At 40.0% G+C, this 26,440-nt stretch overlaps 1 protein-coding gene across 1 annotated transcript in view; it reads right to left on the reverse strand.

Annotated features, from left to right (window-relative positions):
• Positions 1-26,440, reverse strand: part of si:ch211-113g11.6 (uncharacterized protein LOC559008 homolog) — a 50,317-nt gene that overhangs the window by 15,084 nt on the left and 8,793 nt on the right. The window contains exons 3-10 of the mRNA XM_038710520.1: positions 23,034-23,096; positions 17,000-17,095; positions 16,578-16,683; positions 12,127-12,234; positions 11,766-11,905; positions 10,217-10,395; positions 6,530-6,638; positions 6,064-6,277 (exon numbers count right to left, since the gene is read on the reverse strand). Of these exons, the coding sequence (XP_038566448.1) occupies positions 6,064-6,277; positions 6,530-6,638; positions 10,217-10,395; positions 11,766-11,905; positions 12,127-12,234; positions 16,578-16,683; positions 17,000-17,095; positions 23,034-23,096 (1,015 nt within the window). The remainder of the gene's footprint in view (positions 1-6,063; positions 6,278-6,529; positions 6,639-10,216; positions 10,396-11,765; positions 11,906-12,126; positions 12,235-16,577; positions 16,684-16,999; positions 17,096-23,033; positions 23,097-26,440) is intronic.

Consider the following 26,440-nt stretch of genomic DNA (forward strand, 5'->3'; position numbering starts at 1 on the left):
TGGCTCTGACATTTCTTCCATCCCTGAGGGGAGCTTTCTGCTGTATCGCCTCCATGACTAAAATGGTCCAAGCAGCTTTACTTCTTCAGGTGGTCAATCTGTCTGAGTAACAAAAAGAAAAGAAATCTTTCACTGCCGCCTGTTTTTTTGGTTTGTTCCATTTCCAACAGTCACCAGTCTCAGATACTAACTGCTCCAGTTTTCCTCAGGCTCTCAAAAGGTCTACAACCTTTCTTACCTCCTTTGCTGCTTTTTTTCTGAGTCTTTGGAGGCCTGACACGCTCATAGTCAGACAGCTTTGGGTTGAACTTCAGTTACTGACTGTAGATTTGCAATGTGTCCAGTGCTGTTGGTTCTAGCTAGGATTTGTCAGGAGACTTAACTGACTTGCAGTTAGGCTTAGGGAATCAGTGATTTCATCCGTTAAGGTTTCTCCTGAGCATACTTGCCAACCCTCCCGTTTTTCATTACCCTTTCCCAGTTTCCTCCTGAGGTCACAATTCTCCCATACTTTTCCCAATTTATGATAGATTTTAACACCTTTATCCGCTCCTTTTTCCCTTTTCCTCATCACAACCTGTTTCTGGCCCTGTGCAGTGTGTATAAGGAGAGGTGCTCGAGCCTTGTCCTCCTTGGTGAGTGAGAGAGAAATGGAGAGTACTAAGAGAAAGAAATAATCAAGCAAATTTCAGACATCCCAGAGAGAAGATATTTCTTATGTTGTAAAGTAGAACGGCATATATTTTGTAAAATCTGCTGCATCATTTTTTCCCATCCCATACAGACTCTCTAAGTGGCAAGGGCAAAAAATAAATTAATTAATGAAAACTGTTGAATATTAGTTTATGGCAGAAGGGAGAATTATTCTGTATTCTAAAATTAAAAGTAACAAAAACATGATGTTGTAGTGTACTTATTTTGACATCTGCTCTATTTTTGATGTCTAAAAGAACGGCAAGTATGCTCCCAACTTGTCGACTTTGACCTTTTCTTTTTTTTTTCCACAAGCCAAACACCAAAGACTGAGACATCAGCCATATTGGACATATTCTTATATATAAACAGTACTGACCATATCACAAAGTGCTTCAGTAGATCAGTGGCATGAATGTAGCTATAGTAGTTTGTTTTGTTTGTCTTTCAATGATTTTGTGGTTTAAGAATACAGACTACTGACTAATTCTTTTGACTCGAACAGGCTCAAGAAACCTATGCATTTTGGCTGGCTGTAAGCTGTAATCTTAGTAGTGTGTTTATGGCAATGTTTAAAAGACTTGGCCAATATTACTGTTCTTTCTAGTTCAGCAACTATAAAAAGGAATTAATTGATGGTGGGGTGATGGTGCAGTAGATAAGACTCATGCCTTTCGGGGTGAGAGACCTAGGTTCAATTCTCCACTGTGACATATCTGCCAATGTGTCCCTGAGCAAGACACTTAACCCCTAGTTACCCCAGAGGCGTGCGACATGACGTACTTAGCAGTTGTTAGTAGCTTTGGATAATAGTGTCAGCTAAATGAATAAATGTAATTTGTTTAAACTGCCGTTGGACCAGGTCTTAAACTGCCCTAGATTGAACTCTGGGGTTTAAATACATCACTTTTCCAGCTATATCCACTGCTGTAGAATCAGGTGGACTAAAGAAATCTCTGACCAAAAGAGACTCCAATGAAACTGAGAAGACCCAAAATAAAAGACTTAAAATACCAACCATTAACTGGGACAACAAATCCCAGCATGTTTTGAGGACATTTATCAGAAAAAGGACATATCACCACAACCAAGATGCTATAAAAGTGAGTGTTATCCCCAGAAATCAGGTCACAATCAGTTAAAAAACAGAACTACAACTTTACTTCACTTTGCTTTCAAAATAACTGAATGTTTTTTGAGGAAACATGAGGAACAGACAGTACAATACCTTGAGTCAGTTACGAGAATGAAAGCAACTGCTTGCAGTGAATATCCTATATCCTATCCTATATGTCTGTCATGTTTCCAGGATCACAGATATTGAAGTAGATGGTTATTACATGCATAAAATCTGTTTAATCATTTGCTGGCTGTTGATCAAAAGACAGAGAAATCCATTTTGTCAAATCCTGCAGCGTTCTGTCAGCCTGAATCTTACACGGGAAGTCCCACAGAGACTAGTTAAGACAGGTTAGCTATTTATCCAATTTGGACTCTGTTAACTGCATGGCACTGTCCTGTCAGTTTTGTCTAGGTCAACATTTTAAAGTGAATTATTTTAGCATCCAAACACATCTCTTTGCCAGATGACTATGACTAGAATAAACAAGATGTGTGCCTGTGCAGGTGGGGAAATTAGATGAGTTATGCCCTTGTGCATGGCACCCACAGTCTAGTCCTTGAATACTTGAGCTGGTACTGAGTGGCCAAAGTGTGTTTACTTTGATCAGCTGAGATGCAAACGACAAAAGATGGGACCCACTCATAAATAAACTGCTGCGTTGAGCTACAAATGGTCAACTCCACCGATTATATTTAATAAAGCATTATCAAAATTAAATTAAATTTATTCCGAGGGGCACTTAAATTCGACATTTTGGTGAAATGGAATAAATGGAACAACAAATGGAGTAAGTTACAAAAATTTAACCATGTCATTCTTCTCTCATTTTCTTTTCATAGCAGTTTTGTGGCATTCTTAAACATTAATGTCAAGCATTCTGAACACTACTTCTAATTGATTCCTATAATGTTGACCTAATGTCTATGATGTAGTTTTGTGCAATGTGCCACCAAAGAAATAAATGACGCCCAAGCCACAGAGCTGCAACAGAAACTCTGGCAAATAGAATCAAAATGAAAAAGACAGTGGCTGCCATAATCAGCACGTTAATCAACTAAATATATTTGTTTTAGGTATGTATGACACATTGACCGTCACATAATTCTGTGGCTGATCTGCTTTGCTTTCTCACCACAAACACACGCACCAGAGTTTGTCTGAAATGAGACATCCGCCCAACTTTTAAGGTGGACTCAGTGTGCTTGCTCAGTAAATGGAACCGGACCAAACAGGAAAAATGCACCAGATTTAATTTAGAGTGTACTAAACACATTAGGCGTGAATCCAGGCTGTAACTGGTCTTCTTCAGAAGGAGCCTCTTTGAGGGTGATGTCATCCATTTCAAAGATATTTATTGTATGAACGCTCAGTGATATTTGCTCTCCAGGCTAGCACTGGTATAAGCCATTGCTTTTCCTTGCACAAAGATTAACAATGCGGTTTCTGTCTCTGAGCACAGCTTTGTGAAAGATATTTATTGGAATTTCCATCACCAGGGAAGACTAATGTTCTAGGGCTACCCAAAATGCATCTGCATCGATTTCACTGCCCCTGGTCCAGAGGTGGACTCTGGCTTGCCACTTCTACTCTTTCATTGGTTTGAACTGCTCTAATGGAACTATCCATTATGAAGAACTGTCTGTCTGTCTCACTCACTAAAGATTGGATTATTAAGGGAGCCTCTCGCAATCATTTGGAGAGATACGAGAGCATGTTTGTAATTAATCATGCAGATTGAGGAGCTTGACTTGTTACAAGCCTGTGAATATTTAGAGCTGGTGCCCTGCAGTTAAGGTGATGCAATACTGAGCAGGAGGGAAAAAGGAATGCGATCAAACTGGAATTCAGAAAGGATAAGTGGGGATCCAAGCTTTGTACGTTTCTTTTCACAGTAACAGAAATATTCAGTAGTGATGGCCTATCGTAAAATGAAACATTCAGTCAGTGTGGAACAGCAGTTCTCCAGTGCAACCTGTTCCTCTGGCCTCAGATACCAGTGCGACTCAAACTGCTCTAGTTTCTTTTTAGGCCACCACAGAGACCCATGGCTGTTCACAGCTTTCCATCCTTACCCTCCTATTACTGACACAGTTAGTAAAGCCCACAGCGAGAGGCCATCATCCTCTCTTTTAACACTATTTTGTTTTCTATGTGATATTATTAGAACCAACCCAGAAATGCTTGATGAATGACAAGCACACATCCACTGCAGGACTGAGAAATTGTACTCATCTTTCGATAAACTTCAGCGTGAGCTCATACACACATGAGCATATGACTTGTGATGGTTGCCATAGTAATCTCCCTGAGGCACAAGGCAATTTTTGGAGTAACTGCTATGGGCAACAGCAGCGCCTCAGCATCGCTGCTTTGATCAAATAGAAACAGTCATTTGAAGGCCAGGAATCATTTCAATAGATTTTGAATAGAACAGATTTTGACCTTTTGTTAATTTTTCAACTATTCTGTGCTTGAATTCAGAAGTCAAGTGTAACTTTCAAGTACAAGATAAGTTTTTTGCACAGTGTAAGAACATTAATTAAATGCCTGAAAATTTTTCTTATCCTGCTTGCCCATGGTGTTGTGCTGCTGAACTGGTAGAACCTTGAGTTGTATGGCTGACTAGATCCTCTGATAAGTGCAAATACTGTTGTACAGTTACAGAGAGACGAATTTCCCCCCATTCTATCCACTGTTATAGCCAAAATAACCAACCAACAAAACAAAGCAGGTGCAGTGTGAGCAAGATAATTTACAGCTAAAAACAATTTAAAAAAATGGGTCCTGCCTTAAGAATTTTTTGACAACTTTTTGTGTTAGTTTTTGCAGTTTTGGCTATCATATATTTTTGGTGTTGTAACTTTATACTTTCTTAGATCTTTGACTGAGGCAACATTATTACAGTGGAGTCCATTAGGGCAAGTAACATGAGCAGTAAGACCATCAGTCAGTGCTCTCATTTAAAGCAGCATCAATCAGTATCCGTATATTAACAGTGAATCCGATGTGTATTGTTAAAGTGATTCTCATAGGGACAAATTAGTATCATAATAATGTTAAATCTTTTCTGCAGCTCCAGAAAGCTTTTTAGCCTCTCTTGAGCTCATAGTTTTGCTTTTACAGCACAATTAATCTCTGGTTCAGTCCCACCACTCTCATCAGCACCATTTCCAAAAGCAGCAGGCTGCTGTTTTAAGCAAAATAGCTCTGATAAACCACTTGCATACTACCTGCGTAGCACCAAACAGCAGACAGACAGTTTGGAACTTACTGAGGATGAAAATGAAACCTCTAGGAGCCAGGTATTTGTTTTGATCCAGACCTTGGGGACCATTGTTCTAGGGTCTGTTTTTTGGGGGGTTTTTTTTAGACCAAACCAGAGATTAAGAAAGACATGCTCCATGACGTGTTAACAGGTCATTGTTAATTAAAAAGTAAAGGCATTAACATATCATGGCTTTATGTCTGCCAGCTGTTTTGGAGTTCTTCTGCCCTCTAACATCAAAAATATAATAATTGCAGCTTTAACATGGACCCTTCCAACACCTGACCTTTAAAACAGGGCTCAAGTTAAGGTTAGAGTTTGTTTTCAGTTAAGATTTAAATGAGTGAAGGTTGATATACGTAGCTGTTTCAGGCTACACTGTAGCTGACGTCCACTGCCCAAAAATGTAAGCGCTACAGAGCTACAGAGATGCCACATGAAGACAGCAAGAAAGGTAGTTGATCAGCTAGGGCCGCTTTTATATTTGCCTACAGTACATGAGGCAAGGCTCAGTTATCTGCTACCTTTCTGTAATGCACATCTAGCAAAGACACTGCAGACCTGTTCACCACAATCCCTGCACTCTATCAGTCAATAACAGAACATAATTACGGCAACTGCATGGAATAGTCCCACGACACAGGCCGAACCTTCCCACCATCACTCTATATCACAATGTGAATGATGTAGGAATATAATTAAAGCATGATACTATCTGATCAGATACAATATGTTCATCAAGTGTAAAGGTGGTGCTATCAACAGGTGAAAACAATGCTGAACTATAAATCAAAACCTTTGCTGCAGGATTCGCATTAATCTTTGTGTCAGCTATAAATCCAGCTAATACAAAACTGAAATCCGCCCACTTGTATGAAAGCATAAAACAGAAAAAGTCCGCTTGTGCTAAATAAAAAATGTTTACCATTAACATAACAAACAGCTGAATCTTTAACACACACACAAATACGTGCATGCACACCTGTTCCAAGGTACAGGACACTGTAGTGCTCATCGTTGACCGCCAGGACAATGTCTGCCACAGTGTGCGTGATTTGGTCATCTGTCGGAAGGTCGAGTGGAGCCACACCAACAGGCCGGATCACATCCTCAATTTCTGGGTGGTATCTGATAACCCCGAGGTTCTTGATGTCGTTGTGACCTCCTCCTCCTACTGTCGAGTTTTTGCGGACACACTGAGAGAAGTGATGTAATCGATTCAGACCAGGCTGGGCTCTTGAATAAACATAATGCCCTTGGACACAGAGTTCAAAATAGCTTATCTTTTATTAACTCATGCCTTTCAAAAATAGCACTTCAGTCTTTTCACCACTGAAATAAAGGCTGACTCATGCAATTGTAATTTTCTTTCTCAGTGCTGTTTTTTTAGATTTGTCTGACAAAAAAGAAAAGAAAAAAAAAAGAAAAATTGTGTTGATTTTTCTTACCATCCCAGGGCGACTGCCAACGAATGGACTGCTGTAGCCCTTCAGTTTAGATGTGGAGAAAGCCTGGTCAATATCTTCGATGGAGTATGCACAGATCACTGTTCTTCCCCTGAAGAAAGGGAGAGAGAAATGTAATTACATCCACAATAAAATCAGGGCAAGTGGTTATGGGGGACATGTAGGGGCAAAGCTAGAAATTCTCAGCCAACTGAGGGCCCTAAAAAGTAAATGTCTATAATACCTGACTTGTTCTTGAGCAGTGGACCCCCTAGAGCGAATCAGTGTCTACCTGTTATCCCTTCTCACCAGTTAAATAGGTCTAAACATTTGTGGCCAGTTAAATTAAGAGATTTCATTTTGGGACAACTGTTGTATTCTTTTTACTTTTAGACGCTATAAAAATAAAATTGAATTATTGAATTAGTCACAGTTGCTTCCAGCAGAAATTCAACCTTGGCTTCAACCTTCATTGGAAGTGCATTTAACTTACTGCTATGCACCTCCACACATAGTGAAAGACGACTCAGAATGTAACTTTTTCAGTGTTTGTTTGTTGTGATGTATATGTTTATTTATTTTAGATTATGACAGAAACTGGAACTGTAAATGAAATTTGTTTTAAGCTTTTTGTATGGCAGAGGGCCATTAATGTTAGCCCCTCCTGCATTCAGATGTTTCTCTTTTTCTGCAGTGAAAAAACCAACACAACTTCACAACTCACGATATGAGAATCTGCCAAAATTAGTTATACTTGTATGTGAGGTCGTACCATGACTTGTAAACTTGCAATACAAGTGTATACCTCAGCTGATATTGCTGAAAAACTAATTGCATGTGTGTACTGCAACTTCATAGTTGTTAAAAATGTGAGTCAGTATTTTGAACAACTTGAGAAATATATTGACAACGTCTTGGAGAAAATTACACCACAATCTGTTCTGTATCATCAGATGTATGACAGCTGATATTGCTGGAATATCGCAAACTTTGTGAACAATTATTCATCAGATTCTTATTCACAGGAAAATGTTATTACAGTTTAATGAAAGAGGAACCAACACTGATAAAACACCTTTTTTTTCAAAATATGATATAATGAAGAAACTTGTGTGTGTGTGTGTGGATGTGCTGCTGGTATGTGGTATGTACTGCTGTGTGGGTGGACAAGTGTCAGTTACTGTGTTATTCTTTTATTGTGTTATCAGTTTGTTTCATTGTATTATTTGCATGTTTTGTTTTCACGGAACCTGATAGACCAAACATATTTTCTGAATATAAGTCAGCATTAAGTCTGACTTAAGTCAATATTGAACGCTGGATTATGTTGCTCTCCTCTATGGTTATACTGTAAAGTAATTTACAACCTTAGGAATTTACTTCTTTGAACTCCATAATACTACATACATCATACATCCTCAACTTCTTTTATATTAGGTTATGTTTACAACACAGCATCTGCATAAAAAAAGAATTTCATCAAAACAGATTAAGTCAAAGTAAAACAGTTGCAGGTACTTGCTCATTCAAGAATAATAGAGGTGTGTTTTGACATAGGTTCAGGCAACATCCAGGTCTATTGTGTAAAAGGTGTGTAATGTCCAAAGGCAATAAGTATGGTTTGTATGGGTGATGTTATTGACAGTGACAGCATGTGATTACACAGCCTGTCCTCAGCAGAAAAATAGGTGTATAGGTCATCTGTGCAAGCTGCTTATTATGACCCATATTTATGTTTATTTTTAGGCTGTGAACCCAAGAGACTAGAGGAAGGTGATTTCTGAAATGAAAACCGGGACATTTTTGGTTTGGTGGTCAGTATGTCATTAAAAAATATAATGTTATAACATATGAAATAAAAAGGGGGCAATTTCGGTTTTAAAAACTGTCAAATATAACTCTTCTGAATGAAATCAAGTCATTCAGAGGCTAAATCTACCTTCCAGGCAATAAGTAGAGGCTGCAATCACTTTATGGCAAGTGGAATACCGCATTAAATGGATTTTTTTGGCCATTTAATGGGATAATTTTCTTTATTTTACACAGCAGTAAGTCATGTTCATTATAGGCAACATTCCTTTTTCCATATATAGACAAGGATATTAGACATATACGTCAACCAAACACATATTCCATCAGCAACAACGGGGTTCTGTTATTGCTTATAATCACGTAAATGTCATGCCTGGTTAAGCTATAAACTGCAAACACTTATTTGGCCACAATTGTGATTATTCTGTTAAAAGTATCACTTTGGTATCACCATGACACAAAGTGATGTTTATTTGCACGTTATGTCGGTTTGATCCAGATAAAAGCAGCTGTAGTCGTAAACTGGGCGATACAGCTTTAACATGCTGCGTGAAGGTTCCTTCAGCCCACTGTTGTGTGCGTTTCCACCATGGTCTAAAGACCTGCGAAGATTAAGCAAATTAACCAGCTGATATAGGCTGTAAGCCATACAAAGGGATGCACAGGCATCATTATTTGTAACCACTATCCATGAGCAAGAGATGTGACTGGAATATAATGAAAAACTATAGGCTTTGCTTGACCATTAAAGCATTTTTTTTTGTGTGGGAGCTATAATGAAGAGACACACGATAAAGTTTGTTACACATTTAATAACAAACTGGATAAACCCATCAAGTTCTTCAAATAACTCCAGCACAGAGAGAAAGCAACACAAAAATAAAATCGCGACAGTTTGGAAGGTTATTAAAACATTTCCAGCGACAAGAGCTGCAGATCAGCTGTAGGACCGTGTCGCCTTAGCATCGGAGGAACGTGATGTTTAACGAGCTTAATTACCTGCTGTAATCAGCTGTTCCGCTTGTTTCGGAGAGGAGGACACCGACTTCGTCTCTGTGTAAAAACCTCCTGACTGAAACTTAAAACAACAACTCCGGACCCAGTATTTAGCGTAAACACACCGCTGCACGCTGGCTGCTACTTCCAATATATTTAATGCCAACATACGATCTCAGGCGGACATCGGCGAGACCTGTGTGCTATTTGACTGTTGATTGTGATTTATTTCACTGCAAGGCAAGCCCCGCCCCCCAAAGTACCAGTACTTTCAGAAAGTACTACCTCCTGAGCAGTGACTTTTTGGGGGGTAAAATGAAGACCCCAGAACTATATTTAGACCCTGGTCCCTCCGGTGGAAAAACAGTGACTTCCTCCAAAGGTTCCTAGTTCCGGGGGAATAGTTTTTTTGGTCGAAAAGCAGCTTTTGGGAGTCATTGGAAATCAACCAATTCTGTCATTTAGGTATGAGGGAGTGTTGTTATTTCACCATACTGTGTCAAAATGTTTGAAGACACCATAACTAAAGAAGCAATACAACTAATAGCCACTAAGTTATTGTCTGGGAAAATGTAAAGCTGTTACTTCACGTTTATGTTTGTTTTGGTCTCTCCCTGACATGAGTTGAATCAAGCAATCAACACATTGACTTCTCTGCTAGCCTCTGCAACCTATAGTTACCCATAACACCCTTCTCTGACGAGGAGACATTTACAAAAACCATTGGAAAAGCATAATTCCAGCTTCATGCAACACAACAAAACTTTGTTCTTTCTTCGTTTTATATCCCTGAAATCTTTGAAATAACAGAAATATAAAATATACAGTGTAATTCCTCTTAAGCCAATTAAACTGAAGTGTTTATGATATGTTCCAGCTCACCATGCATTGGAAAATAGGCCGTACATGACCCCGGCCCTTTTGTCCTGCGCTGTAAGCACCACCGCCTGCTTCATGTTGTTGTACTGCTGCTGAGTGTTTCCTGCACCGCACATCACCCGGGCCTTCATGAAGGTGGTCCATGAGTTCTCCAGCAAGGCTTTGATGCCCCCTTCATCCACCTGGAAATAACATAAACAGTATGTGACAACAAAGTCATAATACGGCAGCCAAGATGCCAAATTGATTTAGAATTTTACTTTTTGTTTCCAGACAGAATGTGACACTGCCCCCTGAAAAAGAACACCAGGACTCCCTTTACCTCCCTTATAGCAATACTCATTTTGGGTGTGGAAAGATTCTGCTTGGTCAAACTCTGAGCATTCAGTACATAGATTTGTCCAAGATGTGTGTAGCCTAGCTTAGCATAAAGACTGTAGGCAGATGGAGACAGCTATTCCTCCACAAATACCTGAGCTAGACAGGCTAACCATTGTACAAAACATTATTAACATACATTTTCTGCTCTTATCATGTATTTTTGGATTTTTGTGTCTGAGATTTATTTTCAAGGATTATGAATCTCACATGGCGTCAGGTGTATTGCCATTGACATCTGATTGTTCAGCTCCAATAAAACGTAGCAAAATGTTTATTTAAACGGGAACAATGGTGAATTGAGTAGTGCAGTGTTAAACAAGCATAGCAACTACGGCAGCTGAGATGGCCATTGTCTGCATTCTTTTATAAGAATGCCTGATTAAATCGATTTAAATATGTGTTTAATACTATAAAATACACTAGATGTTACACTTACTGCCCTTGCCATCCAGAATAGCAGAGAACATCCCATCAAGTGACAGGGTATGTGGAAATGTCGGGGCAGGGTTTATAGGCCTATGTATGTTGCTGCTGATTGGGTAACACATCTGAAAGTCGGCACACCTCAAAGCCGGCGTTCAACAGTGCACACTGGCTTGCAATTGGATGTGTCCCTGCTTTAACATCACTGATTGAAAGGCAAATTTGCTACAACTCTGCATGTATTTCGTGCATGTATTTTTAGAAAATAAACTCCAAATGACAGTAGTAGTACTATATCACCTTGGATTAAGTTGCATCTTCACTCAGCACATTTGGGATTTGTTTCAACTTTGAAGCATTCAGTCCTTTAGTTCATTTTATCAGCAATTCACTTATAACCAGTGGTTTCCTTTCAAAACAACATTTGTACAGAATCTTCTGCCTCTTAAGCTTATTCCAATGACACAATCTGAGAAGTGCAAAGCACTCTTACGATAAATGCAATGTGATTAGACTTGCAAGACTAGAAAAATGTTGGGAAATACCACTTTAAACTCATGCAAAGACCTGGATTTATCCACAATTCCCTAAACACAAGCATAAAAGTGGGATTTTTACTGTGCAGATTCAGCCAGCATTAAGAGGCTTGCAAGAGCAGAACAATGTTGGGAAACATCACTTTAAACTCATGCAAAGACCTGGATTTACCCGCATTTTCCCAAACACAGGCATATAGTGGGATATTTACCGTGCAGATTCGGCCAATGCGGGCCCTGTAAGGTTCCTCGTCCACTCTGGCTGTCTTGTTGAGCTCACTGAAGAAGAAATAGATCTCCTCCTTGAACTTTTGTGAAGACGGGATGATTGCTGCACCGGCAAATTGTGGATCTGGTGATGAGATGTGAGAATTGGGTGTAAATATAGTTCTTGATTGGCATTGTACCACTAAATAACGTGACCTAAACCATACACTGACAGTGAATACACCTACATGTTATTTTCCCGATGGGAATGATTGTGGGTGATTTAGAGAGAGTACCACCCACCATCTCCATATGTATTAGTCTAAACCTGTAAGGTTTCTGCTTTACTCCCCTCCTCCTACTCACTCAGCAGCCAAATGTTCTCCGTCTTCAGGAGTTTCTGGGAGCCAAACGTACGCCGGATCGAGCCGGAGTGACCTGCCACTGACGACATAGCAGAATACAGACTCCCATCTGAGACAGAAAGGGAAAAAGACAGAGAGAAGAGAGGGTGAACAGTGGGAAAAAAAATAGAAGGGACAAGGTTCAGAGAGAGAGGAAGATAGATTGGAGCGACACAGCAGGGGATTGACTGAAGTTGGAGGAGAGGAAGATACAGACAGAGAACATTAAACACAGAAAGGGATAGTGAAGGCAGAAAAAAGGATGCCCAGGAGACCTAAGACCGAATAAAAAACAGGGGAGGAGAGAAGGAAGAGGAAAGCAAGAGCAAAGAAGACATCAAGGCAGAATGGCTGACTGCATCGATGAGCAGCCACCAATCACCATATTCGTATAATCCCACTTAGAACTCTGTCTCCATAGCAATGCAGAGGGGAAGCGTTTGAAATCGTGGCAGTAGCATCTTAATAAGACAAATCGTTATTAGAATGCTGCTCAACTAAGCAAAGGGCCCGCTCGTTGCTTTAACAATTGATCCCCATCTGAAAGAGCATCCTGCAGCGCAAACTAACCTCTCACTAATTTCTGAGTGTCCTTACCATGCATCTGCATTAGATGGTTTAACAGACAATTTGTCCGTCCCTCATCATGCGCTGTGACTACTGAAAGGTCAGTTTAATTCGAAAAATCTCTTAATGTTAATGTTACCCTGCACTTCTCAATAGTTATGCAATTAGGAGTGTCACTCCCAGCAAACAGGTGCAAGGCACTAATGTCCTATGTGGTGAAAATGATGTATTACACCCCTAACTGGGTCATTTTTGCCTGTATAGAGGGTTTGTTTTATAGTTATCTTTATGTGATAGAACCTTTCTCACGAGAAACAAACCAACTGTGCTGCTTTGAATAAGAACATCTGTGATGTAGGAAGAAAAACAATGAAAAATATTGCCACTAGCAATGTCAATGATTGGTACACCAGACTGCACCAGAGAGCCAGTGGTCTGTGAATATTGAAATGTGGCCAGGTATTGCGTTTCCTGAAATATACTAGATACTGTATTTATGTACCTTGACACTGGGGAAGGAATGGAAGTAGACAAAACATGCAGGACATATACATACATATGCCTGGTCCCCTTGAAGATAATTTATCAGCCTGATCAAAACCACTTCTTCTTTGGATTTTATTATTTTTAATTCCAAAAAATTGTTTAATTCCCAAAAATTGCCTGGTTACTTACCACTGAACAAGAAACCCTACCATCTTTTCTCTTTCCAGGAGTGTGTAAAAACTTCTGCCTGAATTCTTTTTGAATCTGTTTGTGCAGTCAGTTGTACAACAGCTCTATTTTAGAAATGTGTCCATGATTTTTTTTCCATGTGAATGCACAACGACAGATGGCTGACTTTTATGTGTTTGGCACTCAGGTTGGTGTGATCCCTTGGTTGATGTTACACTCAACAAATTACATATATATGATCTGCTTAAAGACACAGGCATGAAACCATTACAACTCTCTGACCATCCATGGGTCATATTGGCCCTGTGTTACTGGCTCTTCCTAAGTTTTCTTTCTCCTGATAGCCCTATGGTTATGTCTTATTGTTCTTTTGGGGGATGGGTGGGTAGTAGTAGGAACAAGACGGGGGGTTTTCCATTTCCATACCAACGGTCTAAGGAAAAAGTGCGTTTTATACATTACAGATTGTAAAGCCCTTTGAAACAAATGTATGATTTGGGGCTAATTTAACTCCATACAAGGAGTGTTTAATTGGTTATGAAACAGTCTCAATAATACTGATCCTCTATATGACCTAAACGAGACCATCAGCATCAAGACTGACTATTTCTGTATTCTAAAGGCCTGTCACCAGGTCGGATTCCTCTTGAAAGCAGACAAGACAATTTAAGGTATGCAGACTGGACAAGCCTATGTTTACATTTTCCAAGACAAGTTAATATGTAAAAGGAAGCAGGAGACGCTTGAATTTTATTTTTGATTTTGTGTCTATGGCTGGTACTAGGGCAGGATCAGCAAAGAGAACAGATAGAGAGAAATGCAGGATTTGAAATGAGTTCTTTGTGGCTACTTGTAGTTGCTTTAAATAAAAAAGATGTCACTTGACTTTGCAGTAACACTTTAAACTTTTAAAACTTCTCCAGCTCTATTTGCAGCTAAATACGTTACGTAGACCAAGGCTCTAACATTGATAGATAAAGACTTTGATTCAAATATGTAGTGAATTGCCTTCACCTTATAACCTTTACTTTAATGATGCTCATTTTTATTGTCAAATTGATTCAAAAGCTACTCAACTTAGATAGATGAAGTATAGTTAAAATTAACAAAAGAGAAGTGTGATGTAAAAAATAAAAACACAAATACAAGCTTGCCCAACATTTACTGTAACCACAGGTATTGACCAATTAGAATGGAGCATTACAGGCAACATATTAGATCTTATTTAAGGTACAGTACATATGTTTCAGCCAAGTACTACATGATCTATTAAAATCTACAAACACATCTATCTTGTAGATGATTGGCTCTTTAAAATATTATAAGGTACTTTAGATAAAAGCATCTACTCATTTGCATATTATGAATACAGAGTGATAATAAGAGACAGATTGCTCCTGGGAGCCTGGGACTCACAAGTGTCGCTCTGCTGCTCCCAACTCAAATAAGCAAAGTTAATATAGAGTTGGCTTTGTTCCAATGTAAGATATTTGAAAAAGTTAGATCATTTGGAGAAAAAGGTGATGCTTAAGAAATGGAGCTCAGTTAAACTTTGATCAGAAAAAAAATACTAATAAATTTGGAGAAATGGAGGCCCACACATATTATTTAGCACAAGAGGTGACAGAGTGTGTCGGCCACCTTAGCTTCTCCTGCGCGCTTGGAAAGGGAGAGGTGAGAGGTGACTGATGGTGCATTCATGTGGTGTTGGAATAATCAGAATATATTTTTCCTCCTTAAATCTTTATTGCAAAAAGAGAAATAAAGTGTACATCAGACATAAAGAAGTATACAGAAGCTCTGACTTAAGAGCACAACACACACTGAAGTCCGAAGAACGACTTTATAATAGGACCATCCGAGAGCACGTGAATGCATTGTGAGTTGCTGGTTGCAATTTGCAACCCTCACCACTAGATGCCACTAAAACTTGAACCTTTAAGTAATGATTACTATACGTCCTTCTATTTGGGTCTGGTTGTACCAGCAATTTATAATGGCAAAATCAACAATTCATTTGAGTGGTTTAGGGTTAGGGGTACGGTTAGGGTTAGGTTGGAATAATCATGATAAGTGGCTTTCCTTGTGGGAATAGAGTTTAACTTTGCTAAACTTTGATATGCAAATCGCTAATGTCCAAAATAAAAATGAGAAGCTTCCAAGCTATTGTTTTGTCTAATTCCATTATACATACTTTAAAGGTAAAATTCAAATTGTACTGTATTGCTTTTGCGGCCAGCTCTGATCCAAAAATCCACCAAACAACATGACAAAATACATTGTTAGTAATTGCCTTCCAAAGAGACCTGATCTGACCAATTTTCTGCCATAAAGCCGAACCAAACTATTTTTTTTCCAGAAAGGCTTCCTTGTGTCCGTCCCTACCTTTGTTGTGACTGATCTGACTCCCCTATAGCACATTGTTTGTTGTTATCTTCACTGCTATACCAAATTGATTCACATGTCTGTTTTCTAAACTGACACTGATATGATTAAGGTTTGATTAGGTTTAGGTAAATAAACTACGTAGTTAGGGTTAAGAGAGATCATGGTTGGGGTTAAACCAAGGGGGTTCAATATATATAGTTAAGGTTAGGGAAACATTGCAGTTTAGATTAATATAACCACTTTCTTAAAATTAGAGAGCAGTTGGGCTATATAACAACACCAAACTACTTTGGGTTTTGCTCCTGGCATCGTAATTCACAAGTCTTGTTCAGTAAAAAAACCCCACTGATGCTGATTTTTGTTTTTGGTTGGTGAAGTAGCAAATCAAATCTGTTCAGGCTAGCTTGATGGCTAGCTTCCAACATTGTGGTGCTAGAACTGCAGGAACTTGTAAGATACTTTCGAATTAATTTGCTAATGTGACCAGAATCCTATCACTTCTAAAATTAAGAGGGAACGCCCATCTGTTTCATAATCTAATAAAATTAGCTTAAACTACTGCTCCTGTTATCTGCCACCAGACGATGAGAATGGGGTTCGAATCACTGGCAACAAAAAACTCTACTTTGTCAAAAACTCTCATCACATTGTCGTAGTTTGCTGATACTACATCTTGAAATCTGTAATGTTTTTGTAAGGATTTATTCGTTTTTCTTTCAGTGAATCATAAACTCCTATAAACAGTAATTTGTAATTTGATTTGTAATTTATTTTTTGTTTTACCTGTGGGCAAGCTGATGGACCTCTGGGAAGGGTATGGTGGGGAGATGTCAGAGGCCGACGCTATCTGCCCATTGCCCTGGACGTCAGTCAGCACGGTGTCATTTACCTACCGGGAGAGGGAAGAGGTGTTTGATCCTAGAGGAAGTCCAGCATTTTAAACTCAGAGTTATTGTTTTTTCACCACATAGGGTTTAGGAAATTTCAACTTATCCATAGGGACACATATTCATAACTTTGTGAAAAATCCTCTATGGCAATACATAACTCCCAGCCTTCATATGACCAGCTCAATAAATAAGAGAGGAAATAAATAAATATTAATTACAATGTTGGGACTGTTTAGACTTAAGGACCAGCTGCTAAGAATATAGTATAATAATGATATAACAGCATTTCAATGAATTGTATGATGAAACTCTCACCAGCATCCAGCACCTGGGGCTTCCAGCATTTGTCCCACATACTATGATTGTGTCGTTTACTTTCTGAATGACGGTGATGAAATTATCACACTCCAGCTGTGAAAGAAAGAGACAGTAACAGAGAGGGACAAAGGCAGAAAATGAGGAAGAAGCAAGTGGGAGGGGGAAAAAAATACACACAGACTGGTAAAGGGATTTAAGATGCAGATTAAAGATGCAGAGAGACAGAGAGGCAAAAAGAGCAAAAAACTGTGTAGAGAGAAGTGATTGGAGAGGAAGAAACTGCACAAAGGGAGAGAGAACACAAGAGAGAGACCAAGGGATTGAGAAAAACAAATAGAGGAAAAGAGGAAGGTGGAATTGAGGGATAGAGAAACAAAGCCAAGAGTACAACACCTAACAGATTACGAGAAGGAAAGCGGATTGCTCAGAGAGAGAGAGAGAGTTAAATAAAACTGGAGGCGATCCATGCTTTGCCGTTACATTTTTGGCAGACAGCACACAGGAGGCTTAGCCCTGCAGTACAGCACTGCAATACTCCATATGCATCACTTATTCATTAAGTACATAAAATGGGCTACTATCTCTAGGACATATACTGGATGGAGGATAAACATTATTACTGAGTACAACCTTAAGGGGTAAATGTTCAGTCAAGTTTGTTGTAGTGTTCAACAAAAGAAAAATGTTATTTGGAAAAAAAATGAATCACAAATTCTGATGGAAACAAGGTAAGTACAAAATTGGAGATGGCATAAGTACATCACAAAGTCCAAAAAAACAGGGCCAGAGCTTGTGTAAGTGTGTGTAGGTGGATGTGTAGGTGGATGTGTAGGTGGATGTGTAGGTGGGTGGGTGGGCTGGGTCAATTTGTCTGTTAGTGTAGGCAAGTTTGTATGTTTTTACTATGTGTAATACGTTCTTGAGAGAAATAAATCTCTAGAACTATGGAGTTCGGGCTTGTTTGCGGAGTGATTTTACAAGATCAACACTAAAATCTACCCTCAACCTCAACCTCAATCTTCAGTGGCTTCATTTTCTTGATCCAGCTAAAGCTGGTCTCTTTCATTCTTCAAATGTTATGTTGTTTTGCTGCACTGCTTGGCAAGAAGCTCGCAACACTGCTAACAATGCCCAGTGGAAAACCAGCCTAGTATCCCTAGAAATTACATCCATATTTAATGATTTTATGTCCAAAGCCAAGTTTCAGTGCCAATACGGGAAGTAGTAGTGAGGTGCTAAGTAAAGGCATTGAGGTCTTGTGGTGTGTAGGAGACCAGAGTTCACATCTCATCACTGAGCTCCAATTAAGGTTAGCCTTTTCATTAACTGTAACCTCAATATTTCTAAAACCTTAAACAAGTGTTTTAGTTCATCCTCCAGTATTTATGTTCTTGTCTGGAAATAGGTTACAGTTTTGGATTTAATAATTCACATATGAAGTTGAGAGATGTGTGTGTGTGTGTGTGAGAGAGAGAGAGAGATACACAGGGCTGATTGTTCTTATGTTGTGTATATATGATGCTTTGGCAATGTTGTTATTACATTCATGCCAATAAAGCTAATTTGAATTTAATTGAATTGAGAGAGAGAGAGAGAGAGAGAGAGAAACAGAGTGATAGAGACATTTTGAAAATCAGTCCAGTTTTTTGGGGCTTAAATACTTTTGTTAGACTGAACCTAGACTAACCTTCACCCTAACCCTTTTAGCAAACGTCTCCACAGCTTATCTCAACCTGAAAGCCGACTGGTGAGAGTTGATGACTGGGTCATTTAGGATGAGACGTTGTAGTAAGATTTAAGATTAGCTTTAATTAAGGTTTGCACTTTGTTCTTGTTATGTTCAACCTGGACCATATTTGCCCTTGGTGTATTTATTGGTTTGTGCGCTCAGGACAAACAGAAGCCGAGGTGGACAGGAAGTTCAAAAACACTGTGGACTGGGAGATGGTTGGTAATAGTCTTTCTATCAAATTGGGTGTGCTACCAACCACATAGCTTCATGTCACTCCAGGGCTTTGTGTTCCACAAACCTTGTATCTGTCCATCACGGAAGAATGTTGCCTCCTGTCCTTCATTTCCCTTCTCAGTACAACTGGCTTTATTGGGGAGGATTTACTGCATCACTCAGGACGTTCTCATTTTCCGTCACATGCCACTGCTAGACTCTCCTGAAGCTTTAGCGCTGCAGGAAATGCAGTGCTCCCTTTTGGGTGTATACTCACTACTGTGAGATATGGAGTGCAATATTGAAATGGTAGAAATCTAAGCCAATTGAATTGCGGAAGTGCTCTTGTCCCGATGACAACATACTCATGGTTGCAACAATACAGTGGACTCCAATTGACACGCTGCCCTTACAGAGAACACATTTTTTGGTGTGTTAAAATAGGAATCACACATCTTTGTTAAACCTGACAGCAGTTTATTGGCCTTGCCATTATTGCTGGACTGAAGTCTGAAGGGCTTCAAGCATCTGTATGCAGCCTATGATACAGTTACAGTAAATGTGATTTGAAAAGAATTGGCAGCTTTCAAAACAAAAATGTTAATTTAAGAAATAGATCAACTACATAGATTAAATTGATCATCACTTTCAAGCAAGATGTTAGTTATTTTATGTTGTCAGCACTCTGACAAGCAATCATCTACTGATTATGTATGTATGGAAAAAATCATGTGATCTGCAATATCAACTAATAATAATAATAATTATTATTATTATTTGTGTTTATTATTGTGTAAGTGTGTGTAGGTGGATGTGTAGGTGGATGTGTAGGTGGGTGGGTGGGCTGGGTCAATTTGTCTGTTAGTGTAGGCAAGTTTGTATGTTTTTACTATGTGTAATATGTTCTTGAGAGAAATAGTTCTTTAGAACTGTAGAGTTCGGGTTTGTTTGCGGAGTGATTTAACAAGATCCACACTAAAATCTACCCTCAACCTCAACCTCAATCTTCAGTGGCTTAATTTTCTTGATGGATAATTATAATACCTCTCCAGGAACCATCATCTTATCGTGGTGGAGAGGTTTGCGTGCCCTGGTGAACCTGGAGGCTGTGTTGTCTGGAGCCCGGTGCTCCTGGCAGGGTCTCCCAAGGCAAAGTGGTTCCAGGTGAGAGGCCAGACTGAGAATAGTTCACAAAGACCCCTGATGACAAAACGAGGAAGAGGAGGAGAGACCCTGCCCAGAGGAAGCCCGGGGCCCCCGTCTGGAGCCAGGCCCAGAGGGAGGGCTTGTCGGCGAACGCCTGGTGGCCAGGTTTGCCACGGAGCCCGGCCGGGCATAGCCCGAAGAAGCAACGTGGCACCCCCCTCTCTATCCTTTGGACCCACCATCCATCAGAAGATCCGCAGAAGGTGTTTGTTGTTAGACTTCTGTGCTAGTCATGGATTGTCTATAACGAACACCATGTTCGAGCATAAGGATGCTCATAAGTGTATGTGATACCAGAGCACCCTAGGCCAAAGATCGATTTTGTAATCGTTTCATCTGATTTGAGGCCGCATGTTTCGGACACTCGGGTGAAGAGAGGGGCGGAGTTGTCAAATGATCACCATCTGGTGGTGAGTTGGGTCAGAGGATGGGGGAAGACTCTGGACAGACCTGGTAAGCCCAAACGGGTAGGGCGGGTGAACTGGGAACATCTGGAGGAGGCCCCTGTCCGTCCACCTCCGGCGGAGCTTTTCTGGCATCCCTGTGGAGGTTGGGGACATTGAACATGAGTGGGCAATGTTCAAAGCCTCTATTGCTGAAGCCGTAGCGGAAGGCTTTGGTCTCAAGGTCTTAGGTGCATCAAGGGGCGGTAACCCTCAAACACCGTGGTAGACACCGGTGATCAGGGAATCCGTCCGACTGAAGAACGAGGCATTCCGGGATCTGTTGTCTCATAGGACTCCGGAGGCGGTTGCAAGGTACCAACAGGCCCGAAGGGCTGCAGCCTCTGCTGTGGCAGATGCAAAGCATCTGGTGTGGGAGATGTTCGGAGAAGTGTTTCTGGAGAACTGTCCGCCATCTCAGGAGGGGGAAGCAGGGAACCGTCCAAGCTGTGTACATTAAGGATGGGACCCTGTTGACCTCAACTGGGGAGGTAATTGGGTGGTGGAAGGAACAGTTTAAGAAACTCCTAAATCCGACTCTCACAAGTCACTGAGGTAGTCAAACAACACCACAGTGGCCCCAGGGATAAATGAGATCCGCCCAGAAATGCTAAAAGCTTTGGGTGTGGAGGGGCTGTCTTGGATGACACGTCTCTTTAACATTGTGTGGAAGACGGGTACAGTGCCCAAGGAGTGGCAGACTGGGGTGGTGGTTCCCCTGTTCAAAAAGGGGGACCAGAGAGTGTGTGCCAATTACAGGGGTATCACACTTCTCAGCCTCAGCCAACGCCTTTGCGTTGAAAGGAGCCAGTTGAGGTGGTCTGGGCATCTGGTAAGGATGCCTCCTGCACGCCTCCCTAGGGAGGTGTTCCAGGCACGTCCAGCTGGGAGGAGGCCTCGGGGAAGACCCAGTGTGGCTCGGGAAAGAGAAGTTTGGGGTCCCCTGCTGGAGCTGCCCCCGCCCCCAACCCGACCCCGGATAAGCGGATGAAGATGGATGGATGGATGGATAATTATAATAATGGGCGGTACGGTGGACGGTGGACCACTTTGCCCCGGCCTTTCTGTGTGGAGTTTGCAACTTCTCCCCCTGTCCGTGTGGGTTCTCTCCGGGTGCTCCGGCTTCTTCCCACCGTCCAAAGACATGCAGGCTAGGTTAATTGGTGTCTCCAAAATTGTCCTTAGGTGTGGATGTGAGTGTGAGTAGTTATCTGTCTATGTGTGGCCCTGCGATGGACTGGCAACCTTTCCAGGGTGTAAGCCCCCGCGAACCAGAGTTCACATCTGCAGGATATGCAGGATAAGCAGTTGACAATGGATGGATAATTATAATAATAATACATTTTATTTACAGGTGCCTTTTACACCACTCAAGGTCACCTTACAAAACAGAATGAAACAGTATAGCAATAAATAAATAAAATTAATAAAGACTAAAATTACAGTGTGTAAAATCAGGGTACATAAATAATTAGAAACAAAAGATTGCTGTGGCCAGAAGAACAATGATCACTTTGGATAAGCTAGTTTAATAAAATGTGTTTTCAGGTAGGATTTAAATTTGGAAAAGTCAAACTGTGACCACTGTGGTAAAATCGCCTCACAGCTCCACCCCGGTGCTGTTCCTGTGGGCTTGCCTCTGACATACTGTGGACAGCAACGTTGACAATGGATGCACACAGGCACTTCTGTACATACTACTCTGAAGCCATCCCTTGCGAACATGAGCACTGACCAAACGTACGTCATGTGGACCCTCATAGCTACACTACTATGTTTAATTTGCCATTAAGTTAACTATGAATAATAATAGCATAATTATACATGAAAAATGAGTTTCAATTATCTTGTTAATTTCCGGTAATTATAAAATAAATAAATGTGGAAATTATTAATTGATGTAAAATGGTAAAAATGATCTTAAAGTGCAGCCTTTAAATACCAAGAATTCTGATTCTCTTGCCAGACTCAACTCTTTTTTTGTCATTTGGATTTCTTTATTTCCTATGGCAAGCAGCACTGTAACTTGTATGTTGAAGCTTTGGCACATTCTTAGACTTACTTCAGGCTCAATATTGTTTTGAACCCCTGGTATTCTGTCTCTCCATGTAATTATGCACTGTAATTATCATCAACTCACTCAACTGTGCATTGTTTGTTTTGTTTGTTTTGAATTGAAGCTGTCTCCTGTTCTTAACACATTTATTATAGTTTATTTAAATTATTTGGTCTCTTAAATCCTAGCAAAAAATGAACATGAACCTAAACTTAAATAAACATTGTAGGGCTAACCTCACCGTAGTGCAACTGCAGATGATGATGATGATGATGATGGTGATGGTGATTATGTTGATGATTTCAGTGATAATACACAGAGGGAGGAGGAGAGTGCTTTGCAGAAGTGATGGAGATGCTGAAAGCGAAAATGAGCTTCTACCTCGAGTGGTGCAGCCTTGGCCTTGCAGGTATCAATTGCAGTCTGATCAGATGCCGCTGGGATCTGTAGGAGGAAGGACTATTTAGTTCGTGCCAAGTTCTTTCACCCTGATCTGTTTCAGCATGAAAACACTGACCCTGCTGAAGCTGCTAAAACACAGTCCTCACAGCAAACATCCACCTTGTTAGCTAACACCACTCTGTGTTATTCACAGAATTCAATGGCTTCATTTGTCATTTCAATTGTTGTTGTACCCCTGTGTTCCCTCAACCGGCCTCACATTTCTCAGAATTCCTTTTAACAAAGACGAAAAGCATGGCCGTGACCTTGATGCCACTAGTACGTGTAGGTGGAGAGAGCAATAGAAAAAATGATACGAAGCAGGCAGAATCAATTTATCCTTTTGAGAAAACTGATGATATTTTACCCTTCAGTCAAACAAGCATTGTTTCTTCATTGCAAAGTAGGTAACTGAGTTTACTCAACGTTTAATAATAAATGTCTCCCAATAAAATTGTTGAATCCCAGAAAAAAAGCCCTCACTCTTCCATCCTGTGTGGCTGACACCAAGATTTGCTTTTTACTGTTGCTGTTAAGAATGGAAAATTGTTATTTTTTAATGTTGTGCTCCACTAAACTAACTGGCACTGGAAATAACTTAACCTAACTAAATGTCACTTAACTGTGAGTGTTATAAAAACACACCATAAAACATCAAAATAGTGCCTCAATGCCAAACACATCACCAACCAATGTTTTTTTCCATCTGTCTTTTCGTCTTTCCTGAGGAAAACCCAACATTAAGCCTGCAATCATTCACAAAAATAGGGCATAGTCACAGCGGGATAAAACACTGAGCTTACAGTCTCTTCAATTTGTCAGGTTAGGCAGTCCTGACGCTGCAGCCCACACACTGTGTAATCTTGAGCCTACATTGACATTATTGTGACCGGGCTTTTGCAGTGAATCAGTGACATCTTTTAACTCACTTGTGAAAACATTTCTCTTTTGTTAATTGTACCACACATGGTTTTATTGCCAACTTGTCTTATCTGTTTTATTATTAGTATTTGTCTTTATTGTTGGTGGCTTTATTTTTTATTGATTGATTTCTGTATTATTTTAATTGTTTTACTTTTATTACCTCAGTGGGGAAATGTTTTCATCCTGGTTAAACTATGTAAAGCACTTTTTGAAAAGTTTATTAGTATTATTATTAACATTATTAACAGTGAATTATGTTTTCATTCCTCACAGGGAGAGAGACGCATAGCTTCATTAATGTATGCATGATCCATCGTCAGCCCTCAGCTGCTTAATTGGGTCAGTGGCAGGCCGGCCGTCTCTCTCCGACCTCAAAGTAGGAGGGAAACATCCAGGAGAGTCTGGCAAATGGTGTTTGGGGGAAATATATATTTCTAAAAGTAATACGTTTGGTTGTACTTATTTCTTAGTTATCATGTTAAAAATGTACTTTCACTGAGTTAGTAGTTGCTCTGTAATTTAAAACAGCATGCAGTGGTTACTAGTGTTGTTGTCAAGACTGCCCAAACCGAGACCAAGTCAAGACCAAGACCAGAGTTTATCAAGTATGAGACTTTTAGGGGCTGAGAGCAGTCGAGACCAAGACCACTTCCCTGCATTGCATGGCACACAATAGCAACAAGATCATAGGTACTTCTCAAATTGATCTGAAAGATCCACATTCCCATTAAAACACCCACATACAAACACTAAGAGCTGAAATCAACGTAAGCATTGCGGGGAGGGGTGACAGTCATTAACGGGAACAACACATGTTTAATTAGGGTTATTGGTTGCATTTGAAGCAATAAGTTTTACATCCAATCAAAGTTAGAATGTTAACAAATCAGACAATGCAAAAGCAATTTCTTGATATTCCCAAAGTTGTCCCCGCTTCTTCTTAAAGTTTGGAAAACAAAACAAAAATCCTAATCTATTGTTCTTTAATTGAAGATCACAGAGACAAATGAGATAAGTTGCTATTTATCACTAAAAATGTTACTTTTAAAATCAATTCACCTGCCACTTTTGCTAAATTTTATATAAAAGAATAGTTCAACATTTTGGGAAATATGCTTATTCACTTTCTTGCTGAAAATTAGATGATCTTGTATGTGTGTGTGTATGTGTTAAGTAATCTGAAACCGGGAGGAGGTTAGTTTTGCTTAGCATAAAGCAGGAAGCAGTGGATTGCTCTAAATTTCAAATATATATTTAAGTGTTTTTAAATTCTGTGGAAAGTATTTCTTTATGAGCAATTGTTTATCCATCCACCCAGTTTTCCTTTAGTTACCTGGCAACCTCTGTGACAATAGGACTTCAGGAAGTCTGTTCTCCTCGTCTGAAATAGTTATAGCACATAACTCCCACCACCAACTGTTGTTTTTAAAATTCTGTTTTTGTAGAGATTGAACAAACAACCTTGACCTTCTCAGAGAGCCATGCTTCCAGTCTTTATGCTAAGCTAGGCTAATTGCCTAAACAGACATGAGAGGGACGGCCATTATCACATCTAACTCTTTGGCAAGAAAGCCAATAAGTATATTTCCCAAAACTGTGGCAAATGTGGGTTTGCTGTACCGCTCTCACACTTGCCCTGTTAAACCACAGCCAAAGGCTTTGCTCAAGAGCACCTCAGCAGAGCCAGCAAAGGAGGAGCAAAGGGATACTACAATCAGCTCTGCAGAACCCGTAAGGGATTCAAACCAGGACCTTCTGAGGCAAGTTTGCGATCAGTAAATAAATGTACTTGACTTTACTTAAAAGTCATGCAAAACCACACAGGAGTTTTGACTTAATCTGCCTCATTGAAACCCGGCTCAAACTAAAGGTGGGCTATGCTGGGAGTTATGTGCGTTTCAAAGTAATGCGTTACTCTAATCAGATTACTTTTGTTTGTAACGCAGTAATTTAACGCATTACTGTTGATAACTTAAGTTATCACATTACAGTTGCTAATAACAAAATCATTGCATTGCTTGCGTACTGGTCCGCATAATGGGAGGAGAAAAAAATAAATCAAACGTCCCTTTTCGTACATGTTTGCATAACACTTTTCCGCAACACTTTTGACTTTATCGCCAGTTCATGAGGATGCAGAAATGGCAGAGCTGCTAAAGACTTCTTTCGAGGGGTGGAAGTACTGTATTAGTTTCGCGACAAACGATTTGAGGAGATTCCTGCCCAAGAGGGAACAATTTACTTTAAAGCCATAGTTTGGCAAGTGAGCTACAGTGAGTTTGTTGTGTGGGTTTGGCCTGTTAACTGCACAGTTCAAATTACATTACAGTTTTTCCTTTGAAGTCTCACCATCATCTGATATTATGATGGGGGCCAGTATCTTTTTTTAAAATATTATTTTCAACAAATTAATATTTGCACTG

The sequence above is a fragment of the Micropterus salmoides genome, unplaced genomic scaffold (genome assembly GCF_014851395.1).
Source record: "Micropterus salmoides isolate LMB-PRFRI ecotype aquatic unplaced genomic scaffold, ASM1485139v1 Ms_hic_scaffold_11, whole genome shotgun sequence".
Taxonomy (NCBI): domain Eukaryota; kingdom Metazoa; phylum Chordata; class Actinopteri; order Centrarchiformes; family Centrarchidae; genus Micropterus; species Micropterus salmoides.